Genomic DNA, 27,074 nt, shown 5'->3' on the forward strand with positions numbered 1-27,074 from the left:
GTACCACAATCAACAAGATGTAATAGTACAAACTTGCTCCTACTGTTCCACAGCACTTATCATGAATGCTTCGAGTATTGCTGCAGAGTTCCAGCAGCTTGAACAATATGAGGTGTATGATACCATTGTTCGTCGACTCGGAGGTAAGAGCCATAAGTTCAAGTCTGGAGGATCTTGTGTTTACCTCTATTTGTTCAGTCTCCGCTGCTGTGCTGTACATTTGGGACTTTGGAAAGCAAAGATTTCACAATTTTCAACAGTGCACAAAATTTATGATCTCATCAAGTTCTAACATTCCATGACGAAGTACTGAATTTATTTTTAAACAAAGCTAAAACTCACTTTTTTTGCCAGGTCAATATTCTATGGGTAGGCTTGAGTCAATTCTACCCAACTTCGAATCATAACAGTCATTTTATGTTAGGGAACAAAGTGGACAGCATCTAGGATTTTGTTCTTCATTGTATGTGGTTCAATTCAACCTGTAGCCTCCCTGATACGAAATGGTTATTTTTCAGAATCGATATTTTGGACTCGCTGTAATCATTGCCTCAACCTTCTGTCAGTTTTCTGGTGTCTTCGTTTGTACTAGCATCAACTCACTTCTTTGTAGTCGACGTCCACACAAATCCTGTTAATGCCATGTAAGTCCCTCATGTTGTTGTATTAGCCATCAATCTTATTCACAACTACTAGATGTAGATGTTTCCCTGCTAGCATATTTGTTCACCAGTAACCCTTATTTGTTACTAGGTCATGCATTCACAAACTTCGACATCATTGGTGAGTAAGATGCCGAGTCACTAGTACTACCATCTGTATACTTAATCATCAAAAATATAGGACTTTTTCTTGTTTTGAACATCGAGAGTGGGTGATCTCCTTTTTCAAATTCCAAAACTTACACTTTTTTTGATAGTTATCCTTCTTCGAAGGCTGTTTGCTCTATATGACTACAGTATGAAGGTCATGTCCAGAGAGCTGTTTCAGAGAGCTGACCTGGTTTCACAGAACGAGTGATTGTGATTCCCATGGTAGTATTATTTATCATATATGTATGCAGTACCGTGGGAATAGCTATTGCAATGAGTGTATACTCTCAAGGTGACAATGGGCTGTCTTGATGCACTTAGATTAAACTAACAACTTCACCCTAGCAAATGAGTTTGTGCTCTTTGGTGTATGCGAAGAAACAATTCCAAGCTGGTTCATTCCATTCTGGTGAGGTGTGGGATACTTTTCATCGTCAAAATTTCTCACATGGCAACAAAGGACTCCAATCATGGCCTTCGACTTCGTGATCATGGTACTTGCTGGCTTCAAATCTATGCAACATTACATCCATGTTCCCAATAAAAATTGGTCTGGTGCTCGGTTAATGAAGACTTTGGCACGAGACTCTTTTGTTTACTTTGCATGGTGAGCATTCAAGTGATATTCATATTCACATGCTGAAAATAATCTCGTGCCTAGCAACTTCCTTAATTACTTGGCCATCACATTTGTGTTTCATCTCGCACCACCTGAGTTCTTCCAACTAGGAGCAAGCTGGACAATTGTGATACCTCCAATAGCTGCCAACCACCTGCTCATAAATATGGAACAATCTCGTTTCAGAGACACTAACTCCACTACAGACTCAAGGACTAATGTGGAATCTGAGTCCTCGAAGGACATAGAGCTGACACAACGACATGTTCAGAATACTGCACTGCTTGCTGTTGTATAACTGAAGAAGTGATACATGGTTTTGTACAGTATGTAGGGTCTTCGATTTGTTTTGCAAAGATGTGTCTGTTGTACATTAACTTGAGAGTTTTCCGTTACAGTTTAAATTTATGTGCTTTACCAGTTAAATATGCTCAGGATAGTTCGAAGAAACATAAATGGGACTGGTAACATAGCTAATGGGAGCATTCAACGGCATGGTTGCTCAAACTTCAAGGTTCATCGCCATGTCCCAGAAACCCTTCTCCAACCGCGTACACCGTTCCCAAACGTTTTGCCAATCCGCAAACCTGATAGGTGAAGGTGCGTCCGCTTCTGCACGGCTTTCAAGCGTCTCTGTGAAGTTACATGGAGTCGTGTACAACAAGAATGTTCGTTGCATCCTCACCTAGTCCAGCTTTCACTGCCTTTTGATAGACGTCGCCTGAATAGTCCTCCATCCACTTGAGGTATGGATTTCCCTCCCATTTAACCCACGAGTCGGGCGCTCGAGCTTCTTCCTTGAGCCACAAGCCAACTTCTCCGTAACCAAGCAGGCAGGCGGCAAGAGCGACGACGAGTTTCATAGGATCACCTAACAGCCATGCCTTCAGCAAGTAAACATCAACAAAATAGGCCGGCGTACCCTGCATTCCGGTATCAATGAGGAAAGCCCCATAAGCTGTCAGGGCGGGAGATTCGGAGGTGTTTATCAGTTCGTCCTCTGTGATACCCCACTCAGCACAATAACCCATGTGCATCGAGCTCTCTTGAACTATGCTAAAAACCACATCGATAGCCGCCGATATGGGTGCATAGGCATGTGACTTGGCTGCAAGGAGTCTGGAAGAGAGACGTTAACTACGGAAGCGGGATGGTCCAGCTACTTACGCATACGCCCGAGCATAATATTTGAGATAAAGATAATCTTGTCTTTTTGAGGCAATCAGAACGTGCCCTCTTATTTGTCAACAAAGTCCTTACTTGATGAAGTGGATGAAGTTTTCCTTTGGAAGGGTACCCTTGCCCAGCAGCACCACGAACTCGTGTCGAATATACTCTTTCCAAATTACCCTTGAACTCCGTATAAGGGAACTCGTGAGTGGGTATGGGTTCGTCTTGGTTCGCCTACATTCAAAGCAATTAATTCGTTGACATGTGTTTATGATAGTCACGTACGGCGAGACAAGTTGCGGAGTAATTGAATGAATATGGTTCAGAGGGCCAAAGCCACTCCCGATCGGAATAGCGGTCTCAATTCCAATATGGGTGTAAGCAGCCGCGAGCCTTACAGCTTCACCCACTGTATGATTTGGATTTGTTAGGATAAGTGAAAGAACAGTCAAAGAAGGATGACGAGGGTGACAAACACGGTATACCCCTCGCAAGCTGAGAGACCAATGCAGCACTTAGCGTACAACCAGTGCCATGGGTACTTGTTGATTGTACTCTAGTCCTAGCAAATATGGTGATGTGGTTATCAGATGCGCAAAGCACATCTACTACGAGTGAGTCTACGTGTTGTTCTTTCCTTCCATGAACCCGGAGGATATTCGTGTTCTCGTCTAGAAGATCATCTCGAATCACCTGCGTGTCGTCCGATGAAACATTCGCAAGATCTGCTAGCGAAGCGACGAAATGACCGCCTTTCAGGAGCACAGCTTGAGGGCCAAGTGTCTTCAACTGTCGAGCAGCATTGACCATGTCTTGTAAGTTTGCAATGCGAGACGGAAAATTGCGCTGTTTCAGAAGAAGTTCCGCTTCTGCTTTATTTGGAGTTATGAGGTCCGAAATGGGGAATAGTTCATCTATAATGGTATCCACGGCATCTGGGTGTAAGAGGGTGTGACCGGAGGTGGAAACACAGACGGGATCGCAGACTAAAGGAATGTGCCCCTTGGTATCAAAGTGCCTCTTGAGTACCTGCGCGACTATCTTAGTGTTCTCTGCATTAAAAAGCATGCCAGTCTTGATCGCCTTGATGTCAATATCGTCCAGGACAGAGTTTATCTATGGGAAATGCTCAAGCTGATACGGGGACAGCATACCATGTAATTAGTTACATACCTGCTGCTTCACGAAGTCAGGAGGCACTCCGTACACTGCTTGCACGCCAGTGGTATTCTGAGCAGTCAGGGCAGTAGTCACGCTTGCACCGTAGCATCCGTGAACAGTGAACGTTTTCAGGTCTGCCTTCAGTCAAAGAGTTTTGGATTCCTATAGAAAAGGGAGCACAAATGCGCACTTGTATGCCTGCCCCTCCGCTGGAATCACTTCCGGCGATTGTCAGGACTGGGGGACTTTCCAGCATGATCATGGTCCTCCTGTGGGCTGGTGTGCACCGCAGTAGAATGCGGCCTTCCGCATTGATCGGACATGTTGTTTATTTCCCAAGCCTTTGCCAAACAATCCAAAAGAGGCGAGCACCTTCTCATCGTCGCGGTTTGGTCATTGACACGGTGGTCTATAACATAACGACCCAGGAACGAGCTTTTCCCTTCTATTTGGATTGCCTATAGGTTACAGGAAACCAACCCGCAGTTTGCTACTGCTTTAAAACATGTCATCTCCGGAACCAGCGCAAACAGCACCCAAAGCCTCAAAAAACAAAATCAAAGAGAATTCAAAGAAAAAGTCAAAATCGCAGCTAGTCACTGTCACCGATCATGGCAAAAACGAAGGAGAGAACCCGCACTGGGCTTACAAACCTCCGCCTGGTTATAAGTCATTCGACCATGCATTCGAGACCGAGACTTTCGACTGGGACTCCGTTCAGAAGGATGATGATCTAGAAATATGGCTAATACGTGTCCCAGACTCAGTAAGTGTCCATCAGAATGCATGGTTGCCGGCCTTATGACATGCTTGTGATAGGTCGACCCCAAAAATCTTGACGGACTGGAGATTGATGCACCCTCGTCCTCACGGAGCGGTCAGGTCGGTAGCTTGACGCGGAAGAGCGCTGTATATGATATATGGTCGATGGGTGACGATGATGCGGATTTTGCTGGAGCAGAGGAACTGAGAGAGCTGTCGTGTTTGCTTCCTAGAAAAAGAAAAAAGGGCAGGCTATACACAGGCAAGTTATTTATTCCGTGTAGCTATATGAATGATTTATTGAACATTCCATGACTAGCACCAAAAGAGATTGCACGTCATTTCGTTGTTTCAGCCCAGCCATCAAGAGCGAGCCCTCCGGAGCACCCATCCATTCTGCACCAAAATCCTCCTCGCCTCTCATATCCAAAAGAATTACTCAAGCATCATTTCGTGCCGTATGGAGCCAAGCTTCCAATAAGCAGCGATCATGCGAGTATGGATGCTGACGGCCAAGCGGAGGGCGGTGATACTGGTCTTAGCTTTGGAGGGTCACCCCGCAAGACAAAGGAGTCCAAGGTAAAGGAGTCGAAGAGTAGTAAACGTAAAGCTGAGGGAGAGACACTTCGTAAGATAACGGTCAAAAAACCCAAAATGGCGAAATAGGATGAATATTGAGGCTGTGATCGTGTTTTAGGTGTAATGCTTCTGGATAGTACAGGAGTAATTAAACGCGCATGTAATGTGGAAAGGCAGTGTACAAGAAACTGTGTAATCGACGGAGAGAATAAGATAGATTACGATAGGCAAAGCTCTACTGTCTCCTATGTCATCCAACATCCATCTCATCTCCATTCCCTTGGGTAGTCCGTTGATCTGATGCAGTACTACGTGGATGTAACGACCGAGCCAGATCGTGGCGGATAGCATCTTCAAGCCCTTCATAAATGCTCCGTCGCGGAAGGCCCCATATTCGACCAGGACACTCCCTCTCCTTCTCATCAAAAACCCCCCCGACACTTGCCACCCACTGCCGCCGGGTCTCCACGAGTTGCTGCAAGTGATCTGGCACCACAAGATGAAGATCATCATCCGGACCGAGTCCAAGTGCTGCAGGTGAAGGTTTAGGCGCGCTGGCACCAGAAGTGATCCCGTTCACGGTCCCGTTGACCTCTGATATTTTCTTTTTCTTTTTATTCAGCTTCGGCTCATCTTTCTTCTGGACTTTCGAGTAGGCGCTCGTGATGCTTTTATCAAGGGCGGAACGGAGGTCCAGATATTCTTGATAACCGAGCCGATCACGAGCAATAGCAGCAAGACGTTCTTTCCTGGCCTTGTTCATGGCCACCACGGTCCGTAATTGACGCTGAGCATGCCTGAGAGCTGTGGCAATTGGGTCGTCTACTTTCGTCGAAAAATCAGGCTACAACAGGGCTATGAGTGAAACACCCGTCATAAAACCAGTAAGTATACTTACCGGCTCATGGAGTAACCCATGAAACCGCATCGTGTCTTGAACCCTCTCCTCCAAATCAACTACATTAACTTTCTCCCGCTTCGCAGCTGCAGCACCAGTTCCGCCTGGCCTTCCCTCCATAGCGTCCTCGGCAGCCTTGACGCCCTTCCACACTGTCGAATCTGGCATTGGCAAAAGGGCACTCATTAATCGCTCAGTCAAGGGCCCGTGACTGCGCTCCTCCGTTAACAGGTCCGCCTCCATCAGGGTCGATGGGTCCCATTTCGGTGCTGACGTCGAGCTCTCACCCAATCGACCAGACGAAAAGCCAGGCAATGGCCCACCATACATGGCCATATCGGTATCCTCCCATACTTCCAAATAATGCCTGCCCAATTTCGGTATCACATAAGGCTCGACTTCATCCGCAGTAAACTCAAGAAAACCAACGTCCTCCTCTTTAATCCCTCGGATCCAAGGCTCAATGCTTGAGTAGAAGGTATTGACGGGAGTCTGTGCTGGCGGTTTGAGCTTACTGAAATCTTCGGTGACATCCGTTGCATTACTGGGACCGGCAATGGGCGCGGGGGGTATCGGAGGACGGGTGGGTAGTAGTACTGTGGAGGGCGGAAGTGTGAAGTCGGGTGCGAATGAAGACTAGGACGCCAATGAAGCGACAGAGTGCAACAGAATGCAGATAAAATACCTTCACGTGATTTGCCACAAATCCCAGTGACTTCGATGTTTTGAGAGGGACACTGAGAGAAGGGCCTGGCAAAGTTTTCACAGCGCGGCCGGAATCTGTACGAAGGATCTGAATCACGGTCTCTATGGAAGGTCTCTGTAGATTACCCTGCTCGAGGTCACTATCTTCCTCTCGTTTACGTTTCTTCTTTTTTTTCTTGATATCGTCCGGTATTCTAATGAAGATTTTGAAAAATGATGAGACTGTGCATTCGGAGCTTCGTCTTTGGACTTACGATCTTCGAGGGTCCAGTGATGCCCTAGAAGAGGGAGGGAAGGAAGAAACTGGTATCGATGGTGCTCGAGCCCTTACAGAGCCATTGACAGAGGGAGAAATATCACGTTCGTCCCCATCCAAAGCTGGGGTAACTACAACAACGTCATTGTGGCGAGACCATGGCAGATTGAGAGAATATTCGTGAATTAATAATATGAACATGGCGTCCATCAGATCGAACGGGATACCACGAGAATTTGACGTCCGGTATATGTACAGATTTTGGGAATTTGTCGACCGTCGATTGAGTAGTGAAAAAGTGTGGACCGGGGAAAAGAGATTAAAATTCATGAGCCAGAATTAAGCCAAGACAGATAAAACGGAAAGACATACAAGGGCGTTCACGCTTCACCTTCTCTACCGCCTTTGCCTTGCCTTTCTCTTTCTCCTTGATTCGCCTCATAGATTCCTCGATAGTCTTCAAGTCATCTCCGGCCTTCTTGAGACGTTCCAATGACTTCTGCCGAAGTGATTTAAGCTCTTTCTGCAGCTCTTCAAGATCATCTGTCGGGGGAACAGTCTCCGAAGGACTCTTAAAAAGGGGAGAGCGCGTCGGGGTAGGTGGACGATAGGAATACAGTTTGGACGACATAGCAGCGCTTCCGACGAGTTCGGTGGCTACTAGGCACGTCAGGATTTGGCAACCAAAACCACAGGACAAATCCAGTGACCGGTTACTGCAGTCTTGCGCGTAACCGATGCAGAGCAGAAGATACTCTGTGTGCCAGATTAGTGACGAGCAAGTAGGTGAGAACCAGACCTTGCTAAGGTTTAAACGCTGACACCTTCAATACCAAGCGTTTTGTCGTTGTTTACATAAGCTCTTTTCCCACGTGATCTACGATACTTTCAGCAAAACCTCGAGACTTGCTTGACCACACAAGCCTTCTTTTGTTCTGTTTCTGGATTGGCTGGGACTCGCCAAAAATATGCAAGAGGACCCCAGAAATGAGACAAAATCATTTCTACAACGCGTCGACGACAAAGGCAGCGACAACGTGGAATTAGACACCTTACAGGACATTCTGGTCACACCTCATGCACGCTACAGGACGGCTGAGTATGACTCGCAGGACTTTGACGACGATGTAGAGCATATAGGCGATGGCAGCGATGCTCTATTGGGCTCGGGTGGAAGAACCAGGGGAAACGAGCGAATACCGTCTGGCACAGGAAGGGTTTGGCCACAAGTTGGTAGCATTGTTGTCGAAGTACGTGGATAGAACTTGCAGAGAAGAAATCCCTCTGATTGCTTAAAAAGTGTGCACCCACGCTTCTTATGACTACCATAAGCCTCCTATTCACCGGGGAACTCCTTGACCGTGTATCAGTGAGTACATGTACTAGTGACGTCTAAGGTCTCGATTTAATTATTTCTAGCGTTGGCGGGCAATGAGTACAATCGATGAGCTGATAATGATTATTCCTGTTGTCTTGAACCTCAAAGGCAACTTGGAAATGAACCTTTCTGCTAGAATGGGAACTGCGGCTAATATGGGCGAGCTAGACGACAGGAGCGCACAACGCAAAATTGTGGGTGGTAATCTGGCACTATTACAAGTGCAAGCGACTGTCGTCGCATTTGTCGCAGCTTGTGTCGCGATGCTCCTCGGTCTTTTGGTCCCAGAGCTATCTTCGGGTCCTGTAGACCCTTTTCCACAGAACAGCACCCTATCGCTAACTGCTAGGTTGCCTCGGCCGCCACCGCCTCTAGGTGGGAAACCGAAGTCTGGTTTGATCGAGTATGTGCGGTTTTCATATTGAGCGCGTGGTAGTTAATCTCGTGGCAGATTCACGATGGTGGCCTCTTCAGCTATGATGTCCGCATGTCTGTCGAGCATTGTCCTCGGTTCCTTCATGTGTTTGCTTGTTATCATATGTCGACGATATGGGCGTGACCCAGGAAAGTTATGCTGGGCTTGTATTTAACATGTACGCTAAAACTTCTACACTTTCAGATAATATTGCGCCCCCCATAGCATCGTGCCTCGGAGACTTGGTCACACTCAGCCTTCTTGGTGTCATTTCCTCCATACTCATCAACGTCGTCAATACTCCCATTCCTCTCATTTGTGTCATACTCACTATTATCTCCGCCACGGTATGCGTGTTCCTGGTGAGGCGTAACAACAGCGTCAAGGATCTGATCTACCAGGGCTGGGTTCCACTCTTTGGTGCAATGGTAATTTCTTGCGCTAGTGGTATTGTGCTTGATATGTTTGCCTCTCGTTATCAAGGATTCCCTCTTCTTGCCATCGTTATCAGTGGTGAGTGGAGCGAATCTTACGGTTTATATTGTTATAACGCAAGAGAACAGGGCTTCCTGGCAGCGTTGGGTCTATATTTGTTTCCCGACTCTCGACTGCTCTTCATGCAGCATCTGCGAACGCATGCCTGCACAAAAGCGAACCTTCCCCAAAACTTGTCATGGTTACGTTGACTGTCATTACAATTCCCATAGAGATCTTGTTCCTCTGTACTCTACGCGCGTTTGGGTGGTTGAAGCTACCCATCATATTTGCGATATTATCAGTATTATTTTTTTGTTGTGCAGTGAGTTCCAGGTCCGCCTTGCACTGATCGTTTACTGAAGTTCACAACAGGTCTTCACCTCATTAGTTGTAGCTCGATGGTTGACCAATTTCTTGTGGTCTAAAGGTCTTGACCCTGATACATATGCTCTGCCCATCCACTCTGCCCTGATGGACCTGATAGGGCAATTACTCCTTGTATTGTGCTTCGAGATCATCTCACTTTTGGGCATGAACTTGTAAATCCAAATATTGCAAATACCATACAAAAGCTGTGGTTAATCTTAACTAATATGATGCACACATTGACCCCCTCCACCCACCGGAAACCATTCGTACTCTGAATACGATCTGAGTCTGTCCTCACGGTGTGAACATTGTTGAAAGCCACCAGATATCATCTTCCATGGATGCAGTACGAGCATTTTCCTGTGGTTGTCTGCAGGTCAAATCACACACCAGCCCACAGACCTTCAAGGATGAAATGACCATTGGTTTGTGGCACAAGACCTGCGTTTTGAACAACAGAATCGCGACTCAAATTCTTAGTGAGAATATAACTCAAAGAGACAAAAAGAGGAAAGGTGAGGCTTGTCAGGATGCTGGTGTCAGCATCATAGTAGCATGTTATGTCTTACCAATTTCATTGTTGCTACCTGGCCGAAACTCAGCCTGAGCGACCTTGATGGAAGCCTCCTCAGGCGGGGGGCCGCCGGTCGCTCTGTAAATCCATAAACACGCTCTTTACACTACTTCAACCATTGAAGTTGATTGAAGCAACGCAAATACCGTGCGTGAACGAGGCTTATATGTGCATGAAAGAGTGAACGTGACAGATCTAGAGCCTCAGATAAAGGAGGATGGAGGCATAGGTAGAAAGATAGTGGGGAGTCCTAGCGGAGTTGGAAACCTAGCTCGCCCTTTTTGCTCTCGCCATTAATTTTAGAACAATATTTACTGGTAGTTCCTCACAGAATTTTTGATCGGACCAAACTGTTGTGCAGGTTCACTGATAAACGATCTCCCCGAGCCAGACTTTTAGAAGAAGGGAAACAGTCGTTCCGTCTAATAAAAGTGGTGACAGAAACTGTGGGTACGTTTAGTGTACTAGTACATGTTGCCGCGGCTACGTTTGCACTTGCAGAACAGCAGATTAATCGCTGTATGCATGGTGCATATTGATCAGCTGGTTTTCTTGATGCTTCACAGTGGCAGTATCCCTGCAGGATACTCCTGTCACACCCGAGCGGGCTACAGGACGGCCAAATACGATTTGACGACGATATATAGCATGAAAGCGACGACGGCGGCGCTCTATTGGGCTCATGTGGAAGAACCAGGGGACCCGAACGGATACCTTCTGGAAGTGTTATTTAGGCACGAACTCATAAAAAAACCATATAGTACAAAGTCTCATGCACATATCATTCAAACGATGATGCATCCACATACTCAGAACCCTTCGTCCTCACGAATGTAAGCTCCATGTCCTCGTGGTGTACTCTGGGTACCATGTCATTGTCAAATAACTTCGGCGGATGTGCACGAAAAACAGACCTCGATGTGTCTTTCACCAATTGCAGCGAAGCTTTAGCTTCCGAAACTATCGTCCAAGTGGGCTGCTCGTCGTGTGCAAAGTTATACATGTTGATGAGGAGACGGTTCGCCGATATAGGTGGGACAACTGAAATCGTGATCGCGCCAAGTTGATAATACACAGAAGGACCGAATTTGCCTAGCAATGTACTGAACAGATATATCAAAAAGTTGCTGGAAATAACGAAGGAGCATTTCGATCAGAACCAGCCCCCTGCATTACATGTACTCTCACCAAAGAAAATAAAGGACTGAGTCTCGCGCAAAGGTACGCATAAGACGTGCACCAGACCAGGTCTTATCTGGTACCTGGAAATAGTGCTGAAGAGATTTGTGGCCTGCCAACACGACAAGAACAAGTTCCAAGCCCATCATGGGTACCCTGAAGAGGATAATGAGGTGAGGGTTACGATGATATTTCATGAACGTAAGTACCAAAAGAGATATAACCACTCCATAGATCCAAGTAAACAGCATGCGCCAAAGATCTGAGCTTCGTGATCTAAACTTTGGTCAGTGTACATACTCGAGAATATTGACGAAGCTGACCCTTCTCATACAGGTATACAACCACTGCCATCACCATCATAGTGCTGAAGATCGCGATGAACAGCATCGACACAGGAACGACGATTCTTTTGTCTGAATGTCATTCAGGTATGAACCGGAGGTAAATATTTGCATTACCACGTACCATATGCGTACAGTGCATATATTCGATGTTGGAGAATCACTTGGGCTTTGATGAGTACATCATACTTTAGATGGCTTGGAAACCTCACTTTGAATATTCGCTACTAGCAACAATGCTAAGGCGTGTCAGAGTTGAGTAGACTGGTGCCTGTGGACGAGCATACTACATACCGATGATGGCAAAGAACGCATTTACAGAACCTGGTGTTCAGTGAAGGAGAGATATCGGCTGAGAATTTTGAAGCTTACATCTATTCTGAATGAGCATTGACAAAAGAGAGCGATGAGATAACGCACATAGCATCGGTTGGTGTGACGTCAAACGTTACTGCATCTCAGTAATGAGCATCGATACATGGGACCAAACTTTGACGCACGACTCACAGAATGTCATTAAGATAGCTGTTCCAAGCGCGAAGTATCGATTCTGGGGGGCGTCAGGTAAAAACACCTGACCTATGCACTCATTCTCACCACGAAAAACAGAACCTTTGCAAGCGTCCATCTGGTGTTCTGCAAGAAATCCGGGTCACCTTGCTAGCCAACATACTATACTTGAACAGATCGTCGTACCCATAATTTAACCTATCACCATTGAGCTTTAACAGCTTGAAAATCGATCAATGTGCTTACCTCTTGAGGAAAAGTTAGGACTAGTATTCCTGTCAACGATCCCGAATAACAGCACAAAGAGGGCCTGCTCACCAAGGTCCCACGTAAGGAGCGTCAAAGCAGCAACTGCACGTCATTTGAATGATAGGTCACATTGGTTTCAGGAAAGACGTGGCCAGGCTCACTGCTGATGTATTTGATTTTTGGAGCTGTCACCTGGTATAGGTCCAGAGCTTGGATTTCCTCTGGGGTGATAGTGGTCGACATGGGTGCGTGTGGTATCACTGGAGAAAAGAGGGGGGAGGATTCGGGGGTCTAAAAGCAGTTATGAAATAGTAGTTTCATAAATGCCGATGCGGCCTTGGCGACCGAGAAGTCTGCACAGGCAGTAAATGCGGCTCGAAATCTTCTCATTTACAGCCTATCGGCAACCTCGTTCTATGGATCACTTCTGAATTTATGTAAGTCATCGTGAATTTGTGATTAAAATCTTTGTATGATGGGGAACAGTTCGAAATCTTTACATAATTAGCTGATATGAACTCACCTGACGTCATGATTGAACCGATCATGATATGCATCTGCGAACTTCGATGATTGACACTGGTCCTGGTTCGACGTTGTCCACTGACTAGAGGTAGTGTGATGACGTTCATCATGTAGGGCGTTGGCTGCATAATTCTTAATTTAGAATCGCAAGACATACCGGAGTTACTTTCTCCAAAATAATGAATGGGCGCTAATGCACCAAAAAAAGTTCAATCGATAGCTGATAGGTCGGCTGACAAGCATCAGACAATGATAGCCAGAATAGTACTAGAAGACGCCACTTGCGAAGATGTCGGCCGAGATACACTGGCAGCATCCTGATGATCACTGTAAGCAGTGTTGTCAACCAGTAGAACAAATAGACACTCCGACACACGTAAATTGTTGATAGAAGGAGCTGCTTTGTCCGAGTTGATGTCCCCTCACCTTCTTTCTAGACACGGGTGGTTGGTTGATAGTATCCAAGCAAGCATAAGTTTCCAAACAAGCAAATCTTAGAGCTTAACTTCCAAGGGGAGAATTACGACAGCCCACGGTGGCATGTGGCTTGCATTATGTGACGAGCCTGGAGTTGCTGGGATCAAGCACACTTGAAGAACAGTGGCTTCACTGAAGAAGCAAAACAAGTATTGTCAGTTTCCAGGTCAAAGCCTCATCTGCGCAAAAAATGAAATCTCCTAGAGCATCCGACATGACACAAATTAGCTTCCCTGCTCAAGACAAGCATTTTGGTCATATAGCCAGCTATATGAACTCGGCAGTACCATAGATATCATTACACGACTACACCTCGAGTGAACTTCCCATACTCATGGGTGCGAGCTCTACGTCGTAGTGTACTCTGATCATCATGTCAAATACATTGGCGAAAGATGACTACGAAAGACGGACCTCTTTATATCTATTTCTTCTTCTTCCTCGGTGTGTACTGAGTTGTACATATTGATGAGGAGACGATTTGCCGACACAGGTGGGACAACTGTGATCGTGATCGCGCCAAGTTGATAATACTCAACAGGGCCGAATTTGCCCAGCAAGGTACTGAATAGGTATACTAAAAAGTTACTGGAAACGGCAAAGTGGTACTTGCATCAGAATCGGCCCGCTGCGTTGCATGAGCTCTCACCAGAGGAAATAAAGAATCGAGTCTCGCGCAAAGGCACGCATAAGACGTGCACCAGACCAATTCTTGTCTGGTACCTGGAAATAGTGCTGAAGGGATTTGTAGCCGGCTAACAGGACAAGAACAAAGTCCAAGCCCATCATTGGTACCCTGTAGTGGAGAATGAGGAACAGGTCGCAAAGGTAGTCCGCGGAGTAAGTACCAGAAAAGATACAGCCAATCCACGGACCCAAGTATAGCGCATGCGCCAAAGATCTGAGCTTCGTGATCTAAACTTTGATCAGTGCACATACTCGGTAACATTAATGAAGCTCACTCTTCTCATACTGGTATATGATCACTGCCATCACCATCATGCCGCCGAAGACCGCGACGAACAATGCTGACACAGGGAGGACAATTCTTTTATCTGCATATCATCCAGGTATCAACCGGAAGGATTTACATTGCCACGCACCATAGGCGTACAGCGCGTATAATCGAAGCTGGAGAATCACTACAACTTTGATGAGTACGTGGCACGTCAGATAGCTCAGACAGTTTACTTTCGATGTTGGCCACTAGTAACAAAGCTGGGAATTGTCAGACTAAAGCCGATTGAAGTTGATCGACGGGCAAGCTACATACCGATAACAGCAAAGAGGGTATTTGCAGAGCCTGACATTTCCATGAGGGGGGTTAGGGGATAAAAGTGTATGAGCTTACATCTGTTTCGAATTAGTACCAGTAAGAGTGAGTGGTGAGATAACGCACGTAGCCAATGTGGGTGTAACGTCGAATGTCACTGTATTACATTTTAGCAATGAGCGTCTATCGTAACAGTGTATTGCAACAAACTTGGGTGCACAACTCACAGAATGTTATTAGGATAGCTGTCCCAAGCGCAAAGTATCGATTCTGAGAAGGATAAGGCCAAGACACCCGATTGATATACAGACGTTATCTCACCACGAAAAATAGAACTTTTGCAGGCGTCCACTTGGCGTTCTGCAAGAAGTCCCCGTCATTTGCTAGCCAGCATTCCGCCTAACTTGACGCACCCATAGTCTATACTGTCACTGCTGAGCCTCCGCAATAATTTAGGCCTGGTTGAACAACTTACCTCGTGTGGAAAAGTAAGGACTAGTGTCTCTGTCAACGGTCCAGAATAAACTCATCGAGAGGGCTCACTCACTCAGGTCCCAGGTAAACAGCGTTAAAGCAGCAACTACACGATATCCGAATGGTAGGTAAGCATATCAGTCTCGGAAAATAAAAGGGCCCACTATTGATATATTTTATATTTGGGGCTGTCATGAGGTCCAAGTCCAAAGCTTGGATTTCTTCTGGAGTGATTGTAGTTATGTTCGACATGGGCGGGTGTGGAATACTGTCTGTTACTGAAAGAGTGGGTGGGGCCTGAGGATTAACCAACACGATATTAAATAGTGTCACTGATACGTTCTGCTGATTACTGAAATAGCAGTCTCACAAATGAAACTGCCGCTACCGATGGCCCTGAGTGAATAGGCGATGCGGATATCAACCTCGTTACTCCGTGTTTCATATTCTTTCGCACATACGTGGGAAGAAACCTAGACATAGTCTGTCAGAATGGGCGACTCCTGTGTATTGAATCTCGACTCAACTTGCACAAGCTCGGAAGGTCCTTGTCGTCAGGCAAAGGAGATTGGCCCATTAGCAATATTTGCAGAATCTACACGGGCGATAGCAAACATGACTTGAATGTTGATCGCTTTAGCTTCTAAATTATATGTATACGAAGCTCAGCTGACCATGGAGAAGTGTCGCTTCCTCTGAGCTTGAAATTGTTCTAAACATTATAGGAATGCGGTGGGTGCATGACTCGGCGTCGTGGGTGTACTGTCTGGGCCTATACTTGACATTTAGCTTTATCATGATCCGAGGTCTATGCTGGCCTATGAACTTGCTTACCTGAGGCACATAACGTGACAATCTCAAAGAGGGCCTGCCATTGGATAAGCAGAGAAGGCCGAAACTGTCGTCATCAATAACTTATGAGAATAATCGCACAAACATGTACATCTGGTCCCGAACACATGGTGCTGGGAGCAATGGAAACCAACTGTTCCGTAGTATCGGCGCGGAGGAACAAGCAGAGCTCCGCGACGATCGAAGTCGGACTTCGGGACGGTCGTACTGAAGGAATAAAAATTCGTTCAGTAAGGAACATATGGATGCGACAGTTCTCCCCCAGGCTAGTAACTTTGGCTACTCCTGGAGGTTCGAGGAGTAACAGGTTGGAAGATTGTATGATCTCATCTGCCAATAAATGACGAGCCAGGCCCTTGAAACAAGTTGTGTGGCCTAGTTAGAAATGTGATCAGTTTCCATGCACAACGTGAAGAGCGCGTAGTCTTCATTCACTGAAGAATGTAAACGAAGTTCGTTCCTCTCACGCTGGAGCTATCTGTGTAACTCGAAGATGTTGCATTCCATAATTAAGACTCTTCAAATTACAGCGTCCAACATAATTTGTTTATTTTGCTCGAGACAAGCACTTCGATCTGGGAATCAGTTATTTGAGTTAGTGGATTGGTAATAAGGTATTGTATCTGGACATCACAAAATATATGCATGCATTGCTAGGTGGGGGGCGGAAGGACATCAAGTTTTCATAAGTCAAGACTCGATTGCAATATCGATCTTTGGTCCAGACTCGCGCTCAAGGTCTGCAGATGATTGTCTCTTCCGCTTCTTCGGGCTTTTCGGGGGTTTTGTATTAGCACTTGGACACAGCCCTTTAGTGCTCAATGTACACGAGTCGCACTTCGGTCCCACAGCGACGCAAATAGTCTGTTTAACAAAAAAAGGATCAATACGAGAATCCCCATGGCTATGGCGCAAACATACCTGACCAAAACCGACGAGCATGTGGTTAATGTCGCGATGCAATTCGAGGGGTAACCACGACTGAAGATTTAACCTCGTTTCTTCAGGCTTTTTGGTGGGCGGTTGATGCCATCCCAACCTGTTGGTAATACGATGAACGTGCACATCCACGCCAATGCCATGATTGCTGCAGGTGCGTTAGCGAGTTCATAAAGGGCGTAGTAGATCCACCACATACAGATTCCAGGCGACTTGAAGTGTAAGAAACGCCATCTTAGGTCCGACTCCTGTCAAAGAGCATAGCTCATCCACCGTTTTGGGTACATCTGAATCGAACTCATCCCGTAACCGTAAAGCCGCCTTCTTGATATACCTGATAGAAAACGTGAATAAAACCACTCTTCCTTCTACGGGAAAAATAAACGGACCCAGTCTTCCGTCGCCAGAAGCCAACTTTTGCTATTGCCTCTGATATTGTAGACTCATCCGCAGATATGATGGCGGCCACAGATAGCGTGCCTCCTACGGCAGCCCGCAGCTTGTCAACAGCTGCATCCGTGACTTCATCTTTCGTTTGGGAAGATAACATCAAAGAAACTAGCGTAGAAAACCGTCGGTTCTGCCATACAAAATAAGACCGTCATCGTATGAGATTGCATGAATATCAACCTTTGGGTCTTTCTCCTTGTGCTGGGCTTGTTCGCATCCCATAGTGTCTACAGGAGCGACCATTTGTGTGCGCATCACTTTGATCGAGTCATAGACCTCCTTCCAGCGTAATGGAGTAATATGCGGAGTGTCCAGAGACCGCGGTATCGGTTTAGGTTTCTTGGGAGACTTGATTTTCACTTGCAAACTCGCATCATCTTCAGATACCATTTCTTCCAGCTTCAAAGTTGGTGATGTCTTCCGTGGGCTCTCGGGACGTGTGCAGTCTGAGATGCTCGAGGTCCCGGATTCGACCTCGAGCTTGATACGCTTCGACCGCTTTGGACTGGAAGACAGTGATGTTGACGGCTGATCCGCATTTCCGGCTTCAAACAAAGTGACTGCATTGTGATATGGGCTTGCACGCGCCGAGAGTCTAGTGACAACTCCCGATACCTGTCGTTGCGACGGCGGCATTGCAATAATACGACTTTGTAGTCAGATGTTAATAGACAGAAGACAGAGCATGGATAAGTACCGGGTGATGTAACCCGCGGAATGTCCCGGCGTCATACATCCAGACTGTTCGCTTCCTACATTCGTCTTGCTCTCTGCCACGACGTCGAGTGACTCCCTCGCACTTCCTCACTCGTACCTACAGTTTCTCTTTATACCCACCCACCACTCCCTTTTAATTTCGCACCGCAGTTCACTCCATGCTGGTTCCTTTGTTATTGGAGCATTCGTATGCTGCGTTAATGCATGTCCCATTAATGTCTAAAGCTACTCGAAGAGTCATTCGACATCGTCCCATTCGTGAGCAGGCATCCCACCCTCCCGAGCAGCTCCACCCCACCCGAACTGACAACCTGTCCATGTCAACCCCAGACAAGGCTAAAGCGGCAAGGGCTGGCCGTCAAGCTTTCAAGCATTAGCCCACCGAGTAGGTTAGACTCGGAGACAATTGGATATCTGAAACATACTCCACCCTTCCCATTTTGTTTCAAAAAAAGACGTTTAGATTGGCTCCACGGGCCGCAACATAAAAGGAAATTGAATCAAGTTGTATAACATCACATTCAGATTCAAAAGAGATCGAAAGCACGCAAATCGGGAATGGTGAAGTCAGAAGCGCTCGGACCGGAGTAGGCGGCGAGGGAGTGACGGCGTCGATTAGATCAACGTTGAATATGCAACCCATCAAATTTAAAGGTCGTGCACCCTAGTTATGTAACGTTAACACTAGGGAAGGGCTCGTAATGTAATGGTGTCATTGCCAAATGAGAATATACCTGTGTCTGGTAAATCGTTTGAACATTCGTTGTAAAAGTTCCGTAGGCAGCCGGTGGATGTACTGTTGTCAGTGTCACAACATTGACAGAAGAAAAAATGCATGGATCTTGCGGAGCACCATCGTCATTCGTACCCTCGGCATCGTTAGGAGTAGTCACATTGATCTAGAAAAACTTCAGACCAGCCTGAGTGACTGGGCTTTTTAAACAATGGCGCAAATATAGCTAGCGCGGCAACGCTAGAAGAACGCTAGAAGACTCGTTAGTTAAAGCAGCCGTTAAACGTTAAATATGCGTATCTAGCGAGGTCCTGACAGGTTAACCGTCAGACAGACTTCCGATGGGCATGATTAAAGTTTGCAATTAATTTGCTAACTGATAACAATAGGGGTCTCAGCCGACCACCACGGCACTGCACGATGCACGATAGATTTGACATCATATTACTAGTGGCTGAAACAAGGCCTTCCAGGGAACGTTGTATCTATATCAACGGGTAAAAAAAAACAGCACCAATCTATCGTGATGGCACTGGAGGGAATCCAGAGATAATTGGAAACCAAGGATGAACATCCGCATCCCACTTCAAAGTCTTCGCATCCCATGTCGTCAAGGCCTGCTCGGTTGAAGGGAGCTGTCTCTGTAAATCGATGCACACATCTAGGAGCTTCTGGACGAACTTGCAGGAGATGAGAATCTGTGGTAGCTACAACTAAATATTTTCTCACCTTCTTCCGTTCTTCACTCCATCGTCCCGCCCAGCCATTGGGTGACGTCAGCAAGCATGATAGAACTTCTATGGCGAGCGCGATGCCATCCAACGAGAACTGTTTATCCTACCTTCCATTTAAACAGGCACCTTTTCCCGGTTACTACGAACACTCACCTTTTGCATCGATTCGCATGCAGTAGCAAACTTGGTAAAGTTGGGATGTCCAAAGGGTTGCAGATCGATGTCTTCGTACTCGGGCATAAAAGCCCACTTGTAGCGCCGCAGAAAATTGAGCCTCGTGCGTCGCCACGAGAAAGTCGTTTGTTTGACCGTAATCTTTCCGTCGAGTAAAAATCTGGAACGAATGTGTGATATTCACCATCACTTACAATGAAGACAGCTATTGAGAGGGACTGCAATGCTGTGAGGAATTGCGACTGATATGACAACTCGAAGTAAGCATTTGAGTCTGGATGCAAAAAAAATCAACTCTAGTCATTATACACATCGAACCACGTACCGCCCGACATGCCTGGCATAAGTTGATCTATGCAGGACAAGTGCATTTCAAGCACCTGTACGACATACCAGTACGCAAACACGCGCTCTTCATTTGTATAGAGTGACAGTTGGAATCCCGATAAAATGACTTCGCGGATTACAGACAGCCTATACATTAGGACGGCTACCCTGGCGCGACGGACGTGGTCAAGCTTTTCTTGGTCTTGCTGAGAAGCATCGTCTAGTGAGCCTACAGGGCACTACTTACATTTGCTGCACTCACCAAGGGCGCAAGGCGCACACACACATCCATGAACACGGAAAACAGCTCGTGCCAGTCGAAAAGGGACTTTGCGCAGAATCGGCGCCGCCGTGGTGGGTTGTACCATAGCGACTTTATGTTCGCAATCAGTATCTGTCTTGCTGTCAGCATATATGCAGGATGTCGCAACTTCAAACAAACCTGCGTCATGGTGCGTTCGATCTGTACGAGGGGCGGAGACGCCGGACCCTCCCACCTTGTTACGATATTTTGCGTGAAAGCGTCATAGGAAATGTCCAGTGTTTCGCGGAAGAACTGGACCACAACATGTTTGAGTGCAAACTTGTTGAGCACGAGGACGCCGTCCCAGAATGCGGACTAGGGATTATCATAAAATTCGACTAGATGATTGTCATGCACGAATTACTCGCCTGTGTGATTGAACGCACGTATGGAAGCCGACTATGGGGCCGTGGGCACCACAGCTGTAGATGGCCGGCAACCTGATGCTAGATTTAATGTTTATCGACGGAAGAGCAGTAATAGTATATACCTCCCATGTCGTCAGTTCTATCGTGTTTGCAAGATCGTTGACGTTTTTCAGCGATGTCAACAGTCCCTCTAGTAAAGTCCAGGTATGAGCTTGGTCGGGTAGCTGTAGGACATGCAGAGGGATGTATGATACAATAACACGAGGAAACTGAGGGTCAAACGCAAGACGGGCTGGAGAATCTGGCGCGGGTTCTGACGGAGTTACTGTCATGATAGGCTGCAATAATTGCAGACTTAGATTTATCATCGTCGGAAGCAAACCAGAGTGAGGTTGAGACAATTGTGTCTCGAACAACACAATTAGTGACTGACACGAGTCAGTAGACTATCATGTAAAAGAAGAAACGCCTCAAACCTTTCTAAACACTAATCGATTCATCAGCATGGTTTTCCAAGGTTGTTGAACTGTAGTTTTTATCGCATGAACATCGGGTGAACATTGTTATGTGAGCCATTTCACACCTTTGGCCGAGGTCTCGAGCCAACGACACGCTTCATCAAGCGCCTTGCAGACATATTTGACGGGCAGGGCCTCGGAGAGGGGTACGTCACATTTCTCGCTTTGCCAGTCTTCGGCCTGGTCATAGATGAGCATGGCTGGCAACTTAAGCAGTACTTTGACGAACATCATACACGTTCCCTTTATTTAGCTCCCTCCAGGACAGGTCACAACACTTGAGAAGGCCTAACAGAGCTGCCCTTAGAACGACTGTGATTAGCTCTGGCGGACGCAAGCTGTCTGAGCGTGGCAGTGAGCCCCCGGGGACGAGGTCAGGGTCTATCTCTTTCAAAGAGTGAACGTAAAGGAATGAGTATATGCTTTGCGAAAGAGTATAACCGGAGTGCCATTCCATCTGGGTGCCAGACAGGGGACAAATGAATACATGTGCAAAAGTTTACGCTGTCTCTGATTTACCTCGCAGGAAACCGAGCGATCTATGATCCAGCACACTTCCTCTGGGGTAAGCGGGGCGAGAGGATTGAACGACGGCTTAGATTTGTCCAGAAGCGCCAAGCCGCTATCGAAGCGTGGTTCGCCTATCTTCACACATCATTAGCGAATTGTTTGAACCTCGGAGATAAGTGGATTTACCTCGAAGGACGACATAGCATCCAGAAGAGTAAATCCGTCGGTCAACACGAGAGCCCCGGGTTGCATATCTTAGGCAATGAGCAGGCAGGTAAGTTAACACAAGTATGTCTGGTCACCTTCGGCAGCATCCTCAAATAATGCAGTTACATCGTGAAAATTGTCGCCGCCAGGAAGGTCCACAAAGGGATCGTACTCCATGTGGCTGCGGTCGCCAGATGAGCCGGTAGTGGCTGGTAGTAGACGTCAGTAAAGCAAAGCACCAGCTGAGGTCTAGTACCTTGTATATTATCGGAGTTTAAAATACTTTTCTTAGTGCTCATCACACATGATCATTCCCCGACGTGTCTGCCAGATCCGCCCGGGACGCGTGATACTCTCTGGCATTCAACCGACTGGTATCCCTCATGTAAGATTATATTCTTTTTTTGACACGGAACAACTTACATAGTAATAGCTAGGGAACTACCTAGGCGCACTGTCCAACTGGGTCAAGCTTCAAAAATCTGCCGAGCCTGAGGACAAACTGCTGTTTTCGATTGTGGGATGGCATGCGTTGACCCTTCCACAGGATCCTGCTTCCCTACTGGCTGCAAGGAATGATATGCTGGCTGTTTTACTTGCCATAGGCATCGACCCTAACCGGTCGATACTGTTTCACCAGGACCATGTATTTGATTGCTCTATGCCACCAGCCGATTGGTTAACAATACCTAGAATCCTCACCATACCGAACTCTCCTGGATATTAAGCTGCATAGCGCCCATGGGGAAACTGCGCCGGATGACGACTTGGAAGGTGCGTTCTTCCAAGCGTAATTACATTCAATTCAATTCTTACGTTCCTCAAGTCAAGATTAGCTGCGGCGCGAAATTCTAGCTCAGAGGATGAAGTGGATGAGTCGATGCTTAACGCCGGTCTATTCATGTATCCTGTGCTACAAGCCGCGGACGTACTTGTTTACAAGTGGGCCTTCTTTTGGTGGTCATTTTTGGCACGACTGATGTGTTGCTAAGAGCCACCCACGTTCCTGTTGGCGACGATCAACAGCAACATATAGAACTTACGAGAGATCTTGCCGATATCTTCAACCGAACATTCAAAGGAACGTCTCCCTTGTTTCCCCTTCCGACTTATGTCAACAGTAAGTATTTGAGGTTGTGTATATATATCCGTTGAACCATGCCTTCAGCTCCATCGAAACGGATTTTATCACTCAAAGACCCAACGTCCAAGATGTCGAAATCTTCGCCCGACGTCCAGTCTCGCATCTTGCTCACCGATATCGCTTCGCAGATCCAATCGAAAATTCGGGCTGCTGTCACGGACTCGATTCAGGGCATTACTTACGATCCTCAAGGTCGCCCGGGTACCTCAAATCTACTTACTATCCTCGCTGCTTGCACAGACAGCGATGTCACCCAGGTCGCCAAAGCCTATGAAAGCCAAGGTCACGGAACGTTGAAACGCGATGTCGCAGAGGCTGTCGAGGAATTCCTGAAAGGGCCCCGGGCGCAGTTTAATCGTATTCGTCATGAAACGACATATCTTGAGGAGGTAGCGCGTCGCGGTGCTATTCGCGCTATTGAACACTCCGAGGTGACGATGATGGAAGTCAAAACACGCCTAGGTCTAGCATAGAAAATGATGACCATGTCTCGTCTGATTTTTAGTTTGTCAGCAAGTCCACGGAGAATGCAGTACTAGCCGCCGGCAGTGAATCGGAAGTAGTATGATCGCGCTCGATCACTAAAGGATTAATGGCATCAAGGAGAACTTGTTTTTACGAGCGCTAAGTGCATCGTGGAAGCGGTCATACGGTGACCCCCGGAATTCAGCCTCGGTGTAGTCTCCGGTTGTTAGCATTAGCGTAACTCTCCTGTAATAGTGAGACTTGGTCTCGCTTTGGCCATAGCACTGCCATCCCACCCTGAAAGTACTTGCCGCGGTTGACCGAGTCCGAGCCCGAGTGGTTGTCCGTTTGAGGTCAAGCTCCCGCAACTCCTATCGCGAGGAGTATCAAGCTTGCTACAAGCTTCCAGGGCACCTTAACGGGCAGGTGTGTTCAAGACCCTAGTATCCACGGCGTTCATAGTGATCGGCGGGGTATGATCTAGATTAGGTTGATCGAACGGATCGAATGATGTCTTGGTTATTAATCCATTTAAATTATAGGGAACATTTCCAAGCTGTTTTCGTGTTGTTCTCGGGTCTCGATTGTTTCAATTTCCTTGCTCGGCTCACTGACCTGGTTTCAATTTTGATCATCCTGTCCTTGAAAACAAACCCCCTTCATGTGTCTGAGTTCAAATTCACTTAACCTTGGGGCAACAGCAAGCAGTTGATCTAAGATCAACGGCAGGTTTGTTGATTACAATCATATAACATAACCTTGCCCTGTCCCGTCCGCTTCCCGGAAATCCCTTCAAGGTCTTCAATGGTCTTCACCCCCCAACCTGTCCTCCGCGGATGGTCTCCTCCTTCCGTGGAGGATGACCATGATGTTCATCTACCAGACCATACATTTCCTCAACCCAAGCCTTTTATACCGTCCACCTCTTCCATTACTCACCAACCAATGGCTCCTTCATCTGATCGACGTGCACAGCGTAACAGAAGCAGGGACCCTAGTTGGATTCCTCGACCTAGAAACGCCTTCATAATCTTTCGCTGTGAGTACTCACGCAAGCACAGCCAGGCAGCCCAAGAAGGCGACGAGGAATCAGAAGCACCCAATCCTACTGCCAAGACCCTCTCCAAGCGAGCCGCTGAGGCCTGGAAGGAGTTGTCGGCTTCTGAAAAGGACATTTATAAAGTGCTTGCAGATAAGGAGAGAGAGGACCATGCACGCCTTTACCCCCACTATCGCTTTCGTCCAATGAGGCGCCAAATCTCCGGACTGAAGAAACGTCAATACGATATGGGCCTCAGTAACAGCAGTTTCCTGCTCGATTCAGACGAACAAATGCCTCATTATATCGCAGATGTGGATGAAGACTCCCAAGAGGATGTTGTACATCAGCAGGTCATCGAGAAGGAAGGGAGCGAGAGTGTCGGGGCATACGGAGACTTCGTACCGAAAGACGTCCCTGGGAACTGTGCCGCAGCTCAACGACGATCGTCGTCTGTTCCGCTACCCGACGCGTTTCTCACTCCCATCCTCCCATCATACGCTCCAAAGGACGACTCGTGCAGGTCTCGCTCCACTGAAGGACGAGAGTGGCCACTGCGTCCTCTTGACTATGTGTCACAGGCGGCACATGTTCGGTTTGGGAAGGAATTTGAGGCGCAACCTCAGCAATGGCATGCTGCCTCAAACGATCCATCTTCCTATATATCCTTCACTTTCGGTGCATCGACTGGGGTACGTTTCTGATACGATTTTTTCCTTGGATGTGTGCTCAATTCCATAATACAGGAGCATGATAGCTCGATAGGCAACCCGTCCGAGTCGCACATGGCATTTGAGCTTGACTACCAATCCCCAGAGAGCCAGAATGGACTCACCTACACTCCTTCCTCCTTTACAACTATCACCTCCTCCCTTTCTGGCTGGAATAGCAATCCCCTTTCCCCCTGTATGCCGGGGCAAGAAATGTTGCCTGGTGATGAGCTATTAGCGCCTTATGAAGACATGGAGCGTGCACAGGCTCTGGAAGCTTACGCTCTTGGCTTACACAATTTTGACTTTTTCACCCATCCCCTTCCCCTTTCCGAATACCCTGATCATGTACCCGGTATTCCCTGCGACATTGAATACTCGGCACTCTTCCAAGAGCAAGACACAGAATCGTGGAATTCCAACACGCACCCAGTAAAACCTCACCCACGAGGATGATCTCCGGCACTACTGTCTTGACCCTGTAGCCCTATTCCCACTAGTGTTTCATAGCCCCAGTGTTTCGCGTCATTTCTTCTTTACGGTTGCTTGATCCTAATACTCAGCCCCCTGCTCCGCGTTCTAGTATCATTAATATCACCTTTCCACCATGCATATCCACATTTCTCTCGGTTCGCATTAATTCATGTGCATAGTATACTTAGGGACGGATTACTTACATGTAGGACGTATAATGCTAGCAAACTGGAAATTCGAAACTCAAAATTGCTGAGCTTACGAGTTTGCATGCAAGTCGCGGCAAACGGCGATCCCCACAAATTGCAAGCCAACTTCCATGACTCTCAGCAGTATATTCCTTGGATTGTTCGAAAACTCCAAATGGTCATTCCTGGCTGCTTCAGACGACGCGGAAACAATGTCAGCCAAGGGAGATGGGTCAAAACTAAGACACACAGTGACAGTTTTGACAAATGTCGCCCACATCTCCGCACCTTTCCTTTCAGTTTTCCTCATTGTCCATCTGTCCGCACCGGCACTCGCAAATGTCGGAGGCTCGAGTTTGTCTTCCAATGTTATGGTAGGTGACACAGTATCATCAAATTGGTAACAAAGGGATGTGACGTTTGAATCATGACCGGCGCAGCTTCTTGGTAGGGAGTACTACCAAACGGGCTTTGGAGAGAGATATCTCCTCTTTCTACCTCTAGCATCCCACGTAGCTTCAAGTATTACGAAAAGGATCATCAGTCCACGTTCAGCACCGCCTCGCAAGATTACCAGCACCCTCAGTCTCGCAGCATATTCAACTCTTCTAATCTTCCTTCCTATACATTTCTACACACACCGCGTTTACCCTGCCAATCCTTCACCGCCGATATTCGAAGTAGGGCCCTCAGAGCTAGACTTTGAGTTTATCAAGGTTGGCTTGGCTAGGTTTCCCTGGCGAAGCTGGATCTTGTACGGTGGATTGGTTACAAGCGTCATGTTCCACGCAGTCGAAGGCGCACAAATCATCCAAGCATCGCGTTTCGCTTCTCGGAAATTCCGCATGAGCCCACGAACGCGCAAGATCGTCGCAGGCGCAGCGGTAGTGCCTATATTGGCAGGTCTGTGGACGCTTTCGAAAGAACCGCTTATGGTATTTGCTTCACTGGCAGAGCGGTACGAGGCTGCGTTCGCTCGGTCTTGGATCTATAGGTTTTAGTCTGGGATGGACAG

General features: G+C 47.1%; 12 protein-coding genes across 12 annotated transcripts; 6 read left to right on the forward strand and 6 right to left on the reverse strand.

The window, feature by feature from the left end:
- Positions 1–61: 61 nt before the first annotated feature.
- Positions 62–1,729, forward strand: HD556DRAFT_1534549 (uncharacterized protein; the record flags this gene model as incomplete). Its single annotated transcript, XM_041309572.1, has 12 exons — positions 62–143; positions 355–369; positions 425–463; positions 519–561; positions 614–644; positions 671–732; positions 754–783; positions 844–870; positions 920–958; positions 1,158–1,221; positions 1,273–1,419; positions 1,474–1,729. Exons 1-12 carry the CDS (start codon positions 66–68, stop codon positions 1,727–1,729), a joined length of 831 nt encoding a protein of 276 aa, XP_041163758.1. The 5' UTR covers positions 62–65.
- On the reverse strand, positions 1,681–4,069 carry HD556DRAFT_1347372 (Phosphomethylpyrimidine kinase-domain-containing protein). The gene is made up of 9 exons (XM_041302276.1): positions 3,953–4,069; positions 3,775–3,900; positions 3,078–3,717; positions 2,887–3,010; positions 2,692–2,835; positions 2,599–2,640; positions 2,354–2,550; positions 2,117–2,302; positions 1,681–2,064 (listed from the first exon to the last, which is right to left on the reverse strand). Exons 1-9 carry the CDS (start codon positions 4,022–4,024, stop codon positions 1,934–1,936), a joined length of 1,662 nt encoding a protein of 553 aa, XP_041163759.1. The 5' UTR covers positions 4,025–4,069; the 3' UTR covers positions 1,681–1,933.
- A 198-nt stretch (positions 4,070–4,267) lies between these two features.
- On the forward strand, positions 4,268–5,190 carry HD556DRAFT_1430644 (uncharacterized protein; the record flags this gene model as incomplete). The annotated part of the gene is made up of 3 exons (XM_041304926.1): positions 4,268–4,528; positions 4,582–4,786; positions 4,844–5,190. The coding sequence occupies 3 exons, from the start codon at positions 4,268–4,270 to the stop codon at positions 5,188–5,190; spliced, it is 813 nt and encodes a 270-aa protein (XP_041163760.1).
- A 163-nt stretch (positions 5,191–5,353) lies between these two features.
- Positions 5,354–7,593, reverse strand: HD556DRAFT_1439750 (histone acetyltransferases subunit 3-domain-containing protein; the record flags this gene model as incomplete). The annotated part of the gene is made up of 5 exons (XM_041306005.1): positions 5,354–5,947; positions 6,002–6,637; positions 6,687–6,900; positions 6,961–7,093; positions 7,335–7,593. The coding sequence occupies 5 exons, from the start codon at positions 7,591–7,593 to the stop codon at positions 5,354–5,356; spliced, it is 1,836 nt and encodes a 611-aa protein (XP_041163761.1).
- Positions 7,594–7,831: 238 nt separating this feature from the next.
- On the forward strand, positions 7,832–9,800 carry HD556DRAFT_1347381 (Mg transporter). The gene is made up of 7 exons (XM_041302277.1): positions 7,832–8,212; positions 8,263–8,331; positions 8,382–8,743; positions 8,792–8,901; positions 8,957–9,268; positions 9,319–9,554; positions 9,605–9,800. Exons 1-7 carry the CDS (start codon positions 7,931–7,933, stop codon positions 9,773–9,775), a joined length of 1,542 nt encoding a protein of 513 aa, XP_041163762.1. The 5' UTR covers positions 7,832–7,930; the 3' UTR covers positions 9,776–9,800.
- A 661-nt stretch (positions 9,801–10,461) lies between these two features.
- On the reverse strand, positions 10,462–13,098 carry HD556DRAFT_1525272 (uncharacterized protein). Its single transcript, XM_041309257.1, has 14 exons — positions 12,981–13,098; positions 12,619–12,884; positions 12,527–12,559; positions 12,455–12,474; positions 12,395–12,406; positions 12,296–12,334; positions 12,206–12,248; positions 11,993–12,022; positions 11,911–11,937; positions 11,823–11,861; positions 11,678–11,770; positions 11,564–11,630; positions 11,364–11,510; positions 10,462–11,302 (listed from the first exon to the last, which is right to left on the reverse strand). Exons 2-14 carry the CDS (start codon positions 12,698–12,700, stop codon positions 10,957–10,959), a joined length of 978 nt encoding a protein of 325 aa, XP_041163763.1. The 5' UTR covers positions 12,701–12,884; positions 12,981–13,098; the 3' UTR covers positions 10,462–10,956.
- A 556-nt stretch (positions 13,099–13,654) lies between these two features.
- HD556DRAFT_1347396 (uncharacterized protein) lies at positions 13,655–15,076 on the reverse strand. Its single transcript, XM_041302278.1, has 9 exons — positions 14,857–15,076; positions 14,733–14,762; positions 14,651–14,677; positions 14,563–14,601; positions 14,422–14,514; positions 14,308–14,374; positions 14,109–14,255; positions 13,874–14,047; positions 13,655–13,823 (listed from the first exon to the last, which is right to left on the reverse strand). Coding segments are annotated over exons 3-9 (579 nt in total). The 5' UTR covers positions 14,652–14,677; positions 14,733–14,762; positions 14,857–15,076; the 3' UTR covers positions 13,655–13,765.
- Positions 15,077–16,539: 1,463 nt separating this feature from the next.
- On the reverse strand, positions 16,540–18,150 carry HD556DRAFT_1347407 (DNA glycosylase). Its single transcript, XM_041302279.1, has 5 exons — positions 17,628–18,150; positions 17,387–17,577; positions 17,197–17,331; positions 16,980–17,145; positions 16,540–16,922 (listed from the first exon to the last, which is right to left on the reverse strand). Exons 1-5 carry the CDS (start codon positions 18,081–18,083, stop codon positions 16,749–16,751), a joined length of 1,122 nt encoding a protein of 373 aa, XP_041163765.1. The 5' UTR covers positions 18,084–18,150; the 3' UTR covers positions 16,540–16,748.
- Positions 18,151–19,240: 1,090 nt separating this feature from the next.
- HD556DRAFT_1347416 (Mak10 subunit, NatC N-terminal acetyltransferase-domain-containing protein) lies at positions 19,241–22,275 on the reverse strand. Its single transcript, XM_041302280.1, has 15 exons — positions 22,135–22,275; positions 22,019–22,086; positions 21,842–21,967; positions 21,552–21,779; positions 21,388–21,502; positions 21,281–21,330; positions 20,927–21,232; positions 20,805–20,876; positions 20,575–20,751; positions 20,395–20,526; positions 20,131–20,338; positions 20,000–20,079; positions 19,785–19,946; positions 19,627–19,734; positions 19,241–19,577 (listed from the first exon to the last, which is right to left on the reverse strand). Exons 1-15 carry the CDS (start codon positions 22,214–22,216, stop codon positions 19,416–19,418), a joined length of 2,076 nt encoding a protein of 691 aa, XP_041163766.1. The 5' UTR covers positions 22,217–22,275; the 3' UTR covers positions 19,241–19,415.
- A 55-nt stretch (positions 22,276–22,330) lies between these two features.
- On the forward strand, positions 22,331–24,060 carry HD556DRAFT_1347422 (uncharacterized protein). The gene is made up of 6 exons (XM_041302281.1): positions 22,331–22,424; positions 22,473–22,685; positions 22,733–22,813; positions 22,866–22,981; positions 23,032–23,159; positions 23,208–24,060. The coding sequence occupies exons 1-6, from the start codon at positions 22,344–22,346 to the stop codon at positions 23,654–23,656; spliced, it is 1,068 nt and encodes a 355-aa protein (XP_041163767.1). The 5' UTR covers positions 22,331–22,343; the 3' UTR covers positions 23,657–24,060.
- Positions 24,061–24,593: 533 nt separating this feature from the next.
- On the forward strand, positions 24,594–25,277 carry HD556DRAFT_1199244 (high mobility group box domain-containing protein; the record flags this gene model as incomplete). The annotated part of the gene is made up of 1 exon (XM_041296345.1): positions 24,594–25,277. A coding segment is annotated over one exon (684 nt), but the record flags the coding sequence as incomplete, so codon positions are not given.
- Positions 25,278–26,190: 913 nt separating this feature from the next.
- HD556DRAFT_1430650 (uncharacterized protein) lies at positions 26,191–27,060 on the forward strand (the record flags this gene model as incomplete). The annotated part of the gene is made up of 3 exons (XM_041304927.1): positions 26,191–26,203; positions 26,279–26,433; positions 26,500–27,060. 3 exons carry the CDS (start codon positions 26,191–26,193, stop codon positions 27,058–27,060), a joined length of 729 nt encoding a protein of 242 aa, XP_041163769.1.
- Between the last annotated feature and the right edge of the window lie 14 nt (positions 27,061–27,074).

The sequence above is a fragment of the Suillus plorans genome (genome assembly GCF_016647745.1).
Source record: "Suillus plorans strain S12 chromosome Unknown HD556scaffold_11, whole genome shotgun sequence".
NCBI lineage: Eukaryota > Fungi > Basidiomycota > Agaricomycetes > Boletales > Suillaceae > Suillus > Suillus plorans.

What these genes read in the sequence shown, in the direction of transcription:
- HD556DRAFT_1347372 (XM_041302276.1), bottom strand. Translation starts at nt 4,024, where the DNA reads ATGATCATGCTGGAAAGTCCCCCAGTCCTGACAATCGCCGGAAGTGAT. An exon ending in GCGGAGGGGCAGGCATACAA is followed by an intron (nt 3,901 to 3,952) that starts GTGCGCATTTGT and finishes CTTTGACTGAAG; the next exon opens with GCAGACCTGAAAACGTTCAC. An exon ending in CATTGATACCGGAATGCAGG is followed by an intron (nt 2,303 to 2,353) that starts GTACGCCGGCCT and finishes CATGGCTGTTAG; the next exon opens with GTGATCCTATGAAACTCGTC.
- HD556DRAFT_1347416 (XM_041302280.1), bottom strand. Translation starts at nt 22,216, where the DNA reads ATGGAGTACGATCCCTTTGTGGACCTTCCTGGCGGCGACAATTTTCAC. An exon ending in TCTCAATAGCTGTCTTCATT is followed by an intron (nt 19,947 to 19,999) that starts GTAAGTGATGGT and finishes CTCGACGGAAAG; the next exon opens with ATTACGGTCAAACAAACGAC. An exon ending in GGAGTGAAGAACGGAAGAAG is followed by an intron (nt 19,578 to 19,626) that starts GTGAGAAAATAT and finishes ATCTCCTGCAAG; the next exon opens with TTCGTCCAGAAGCTCCTAGA.
- HD556DRAFT_1347422 (XM_041302281.1), top strand. Translation starts at nt 22,344, where the DNA reads ATGATCATTCCCCGACGTGTCTGCCAGATCCGCCCGGGACGCGTGATA. An exon ending in GCCGGATGACGACTTGGAAG is followed by an intron (nt 22,814 to 22,865) that starts GTGCGTTCTTCC and finishes ACGTTCCTCAAG; the next exon opens with TCAAGATTAGCTGCGGCGCG. An exon ending in GCGGACGTACTTGTTTACAA is followed by an intron (nt 22,982 to 23,031) that starts GTGGGCCTTCTT and finishes TGTGTTGCTAAG; the next exon opens with AGCCACCCACGTTCCTGTTG.
- HD556DRAFT_1347407 (XM_041302279.1), bottom strand. Translation starts at nt 18,083, where the DNA reads ATGCCGCCGTCGCAACGACAGGTATCGGGAGTTGTCACTAGACTCTCG. An exon ending in TTCTGGCGACGGAAGACTGG is followed by an intron (nt 17,332 to 17,386) that starts GTCCGTTTATTT and finishes GTTTTCTATCAG; the next exon opens with GTATATCAAGAAGGCGGCTT. An exon ending in CTTCAAGTCGCCTGGAATCT is followed by an intron (nt 17,146 to 17,196) that starts GTATGTGGTGGA and finishes ACGCACCTGCAG; the next exon opens with CAATCATGGCATTGGCGTGG.
- HD556DRAFT_1347396 (XM_041302278.1), bottom strand. An exon ending in GATTGGCTGTATCTTTTCTG is followed by an intron (nt 14,256 to 14,307) that starts GTACTTACTCCG and finishes TCTCCACTACAG; the next exon opens with GGTACCAATGATGGGCTTGG. An exon ending in GAAGAAATAGATATAAAGAG is followed by an intron (nt 13,824 to 13,873) that starts GTCCGTCTTTCG and finishes CATGATGATCAG; the next exon opens with AGTACACTACGACGTAGAGC.
- HD556DRAFT_1347381 (XM_041302277.1), top strand. Translation starts at nt 7,931, where the DNA reads ATGCAAGAGGACCCCAGAAATGAGACAAAATCATTTCTACAACGCGTC. An exon ending in CCGAAGTCTGGTTTGATCGA is followed by an intron (nt 8,744 to 8,791) that starts GTATGTGCGGTT and finishes ATCTCGTGGCAG; the next exon opens with ATTCACGATGGTGGCCTCTT. An exon ending in TCTTGCCATCGTTATCAGTG is followed by an intron (nt 9,269 to 9,318) that starts GTGAGTGGAGCG and finishes GCAAGAGAACAG; the next exon opens with GGCTTCCTGGCAGCGTTGGG.
- HD556DRAFT_1525272 (XM_041309257.1), bottom strand. Translation starts at nt 12,700, where the DNA reads ATGTCGACCACTATCACCCCAGAGGAAATCCAAGCTCTGGACCTATAC. An exon ending in TGCGTTCTTTGCCATCATCG is followed by an intron (nt 11,938 to 11,992) that starts GTATGTAGTATG and finishes GACACGCCTTAG; the next exon opens with CATTGTTGCTAGTAGCGAAT. An exon ending in GAGTGGTTATATCTCTTTTG is followed by an intron (nt 11,511 to 11,563) that starts GTACTTACGTTC and finishes TATCCTCTTCAG; the next exon opens with GGTACCCATGATGGGCTTGG.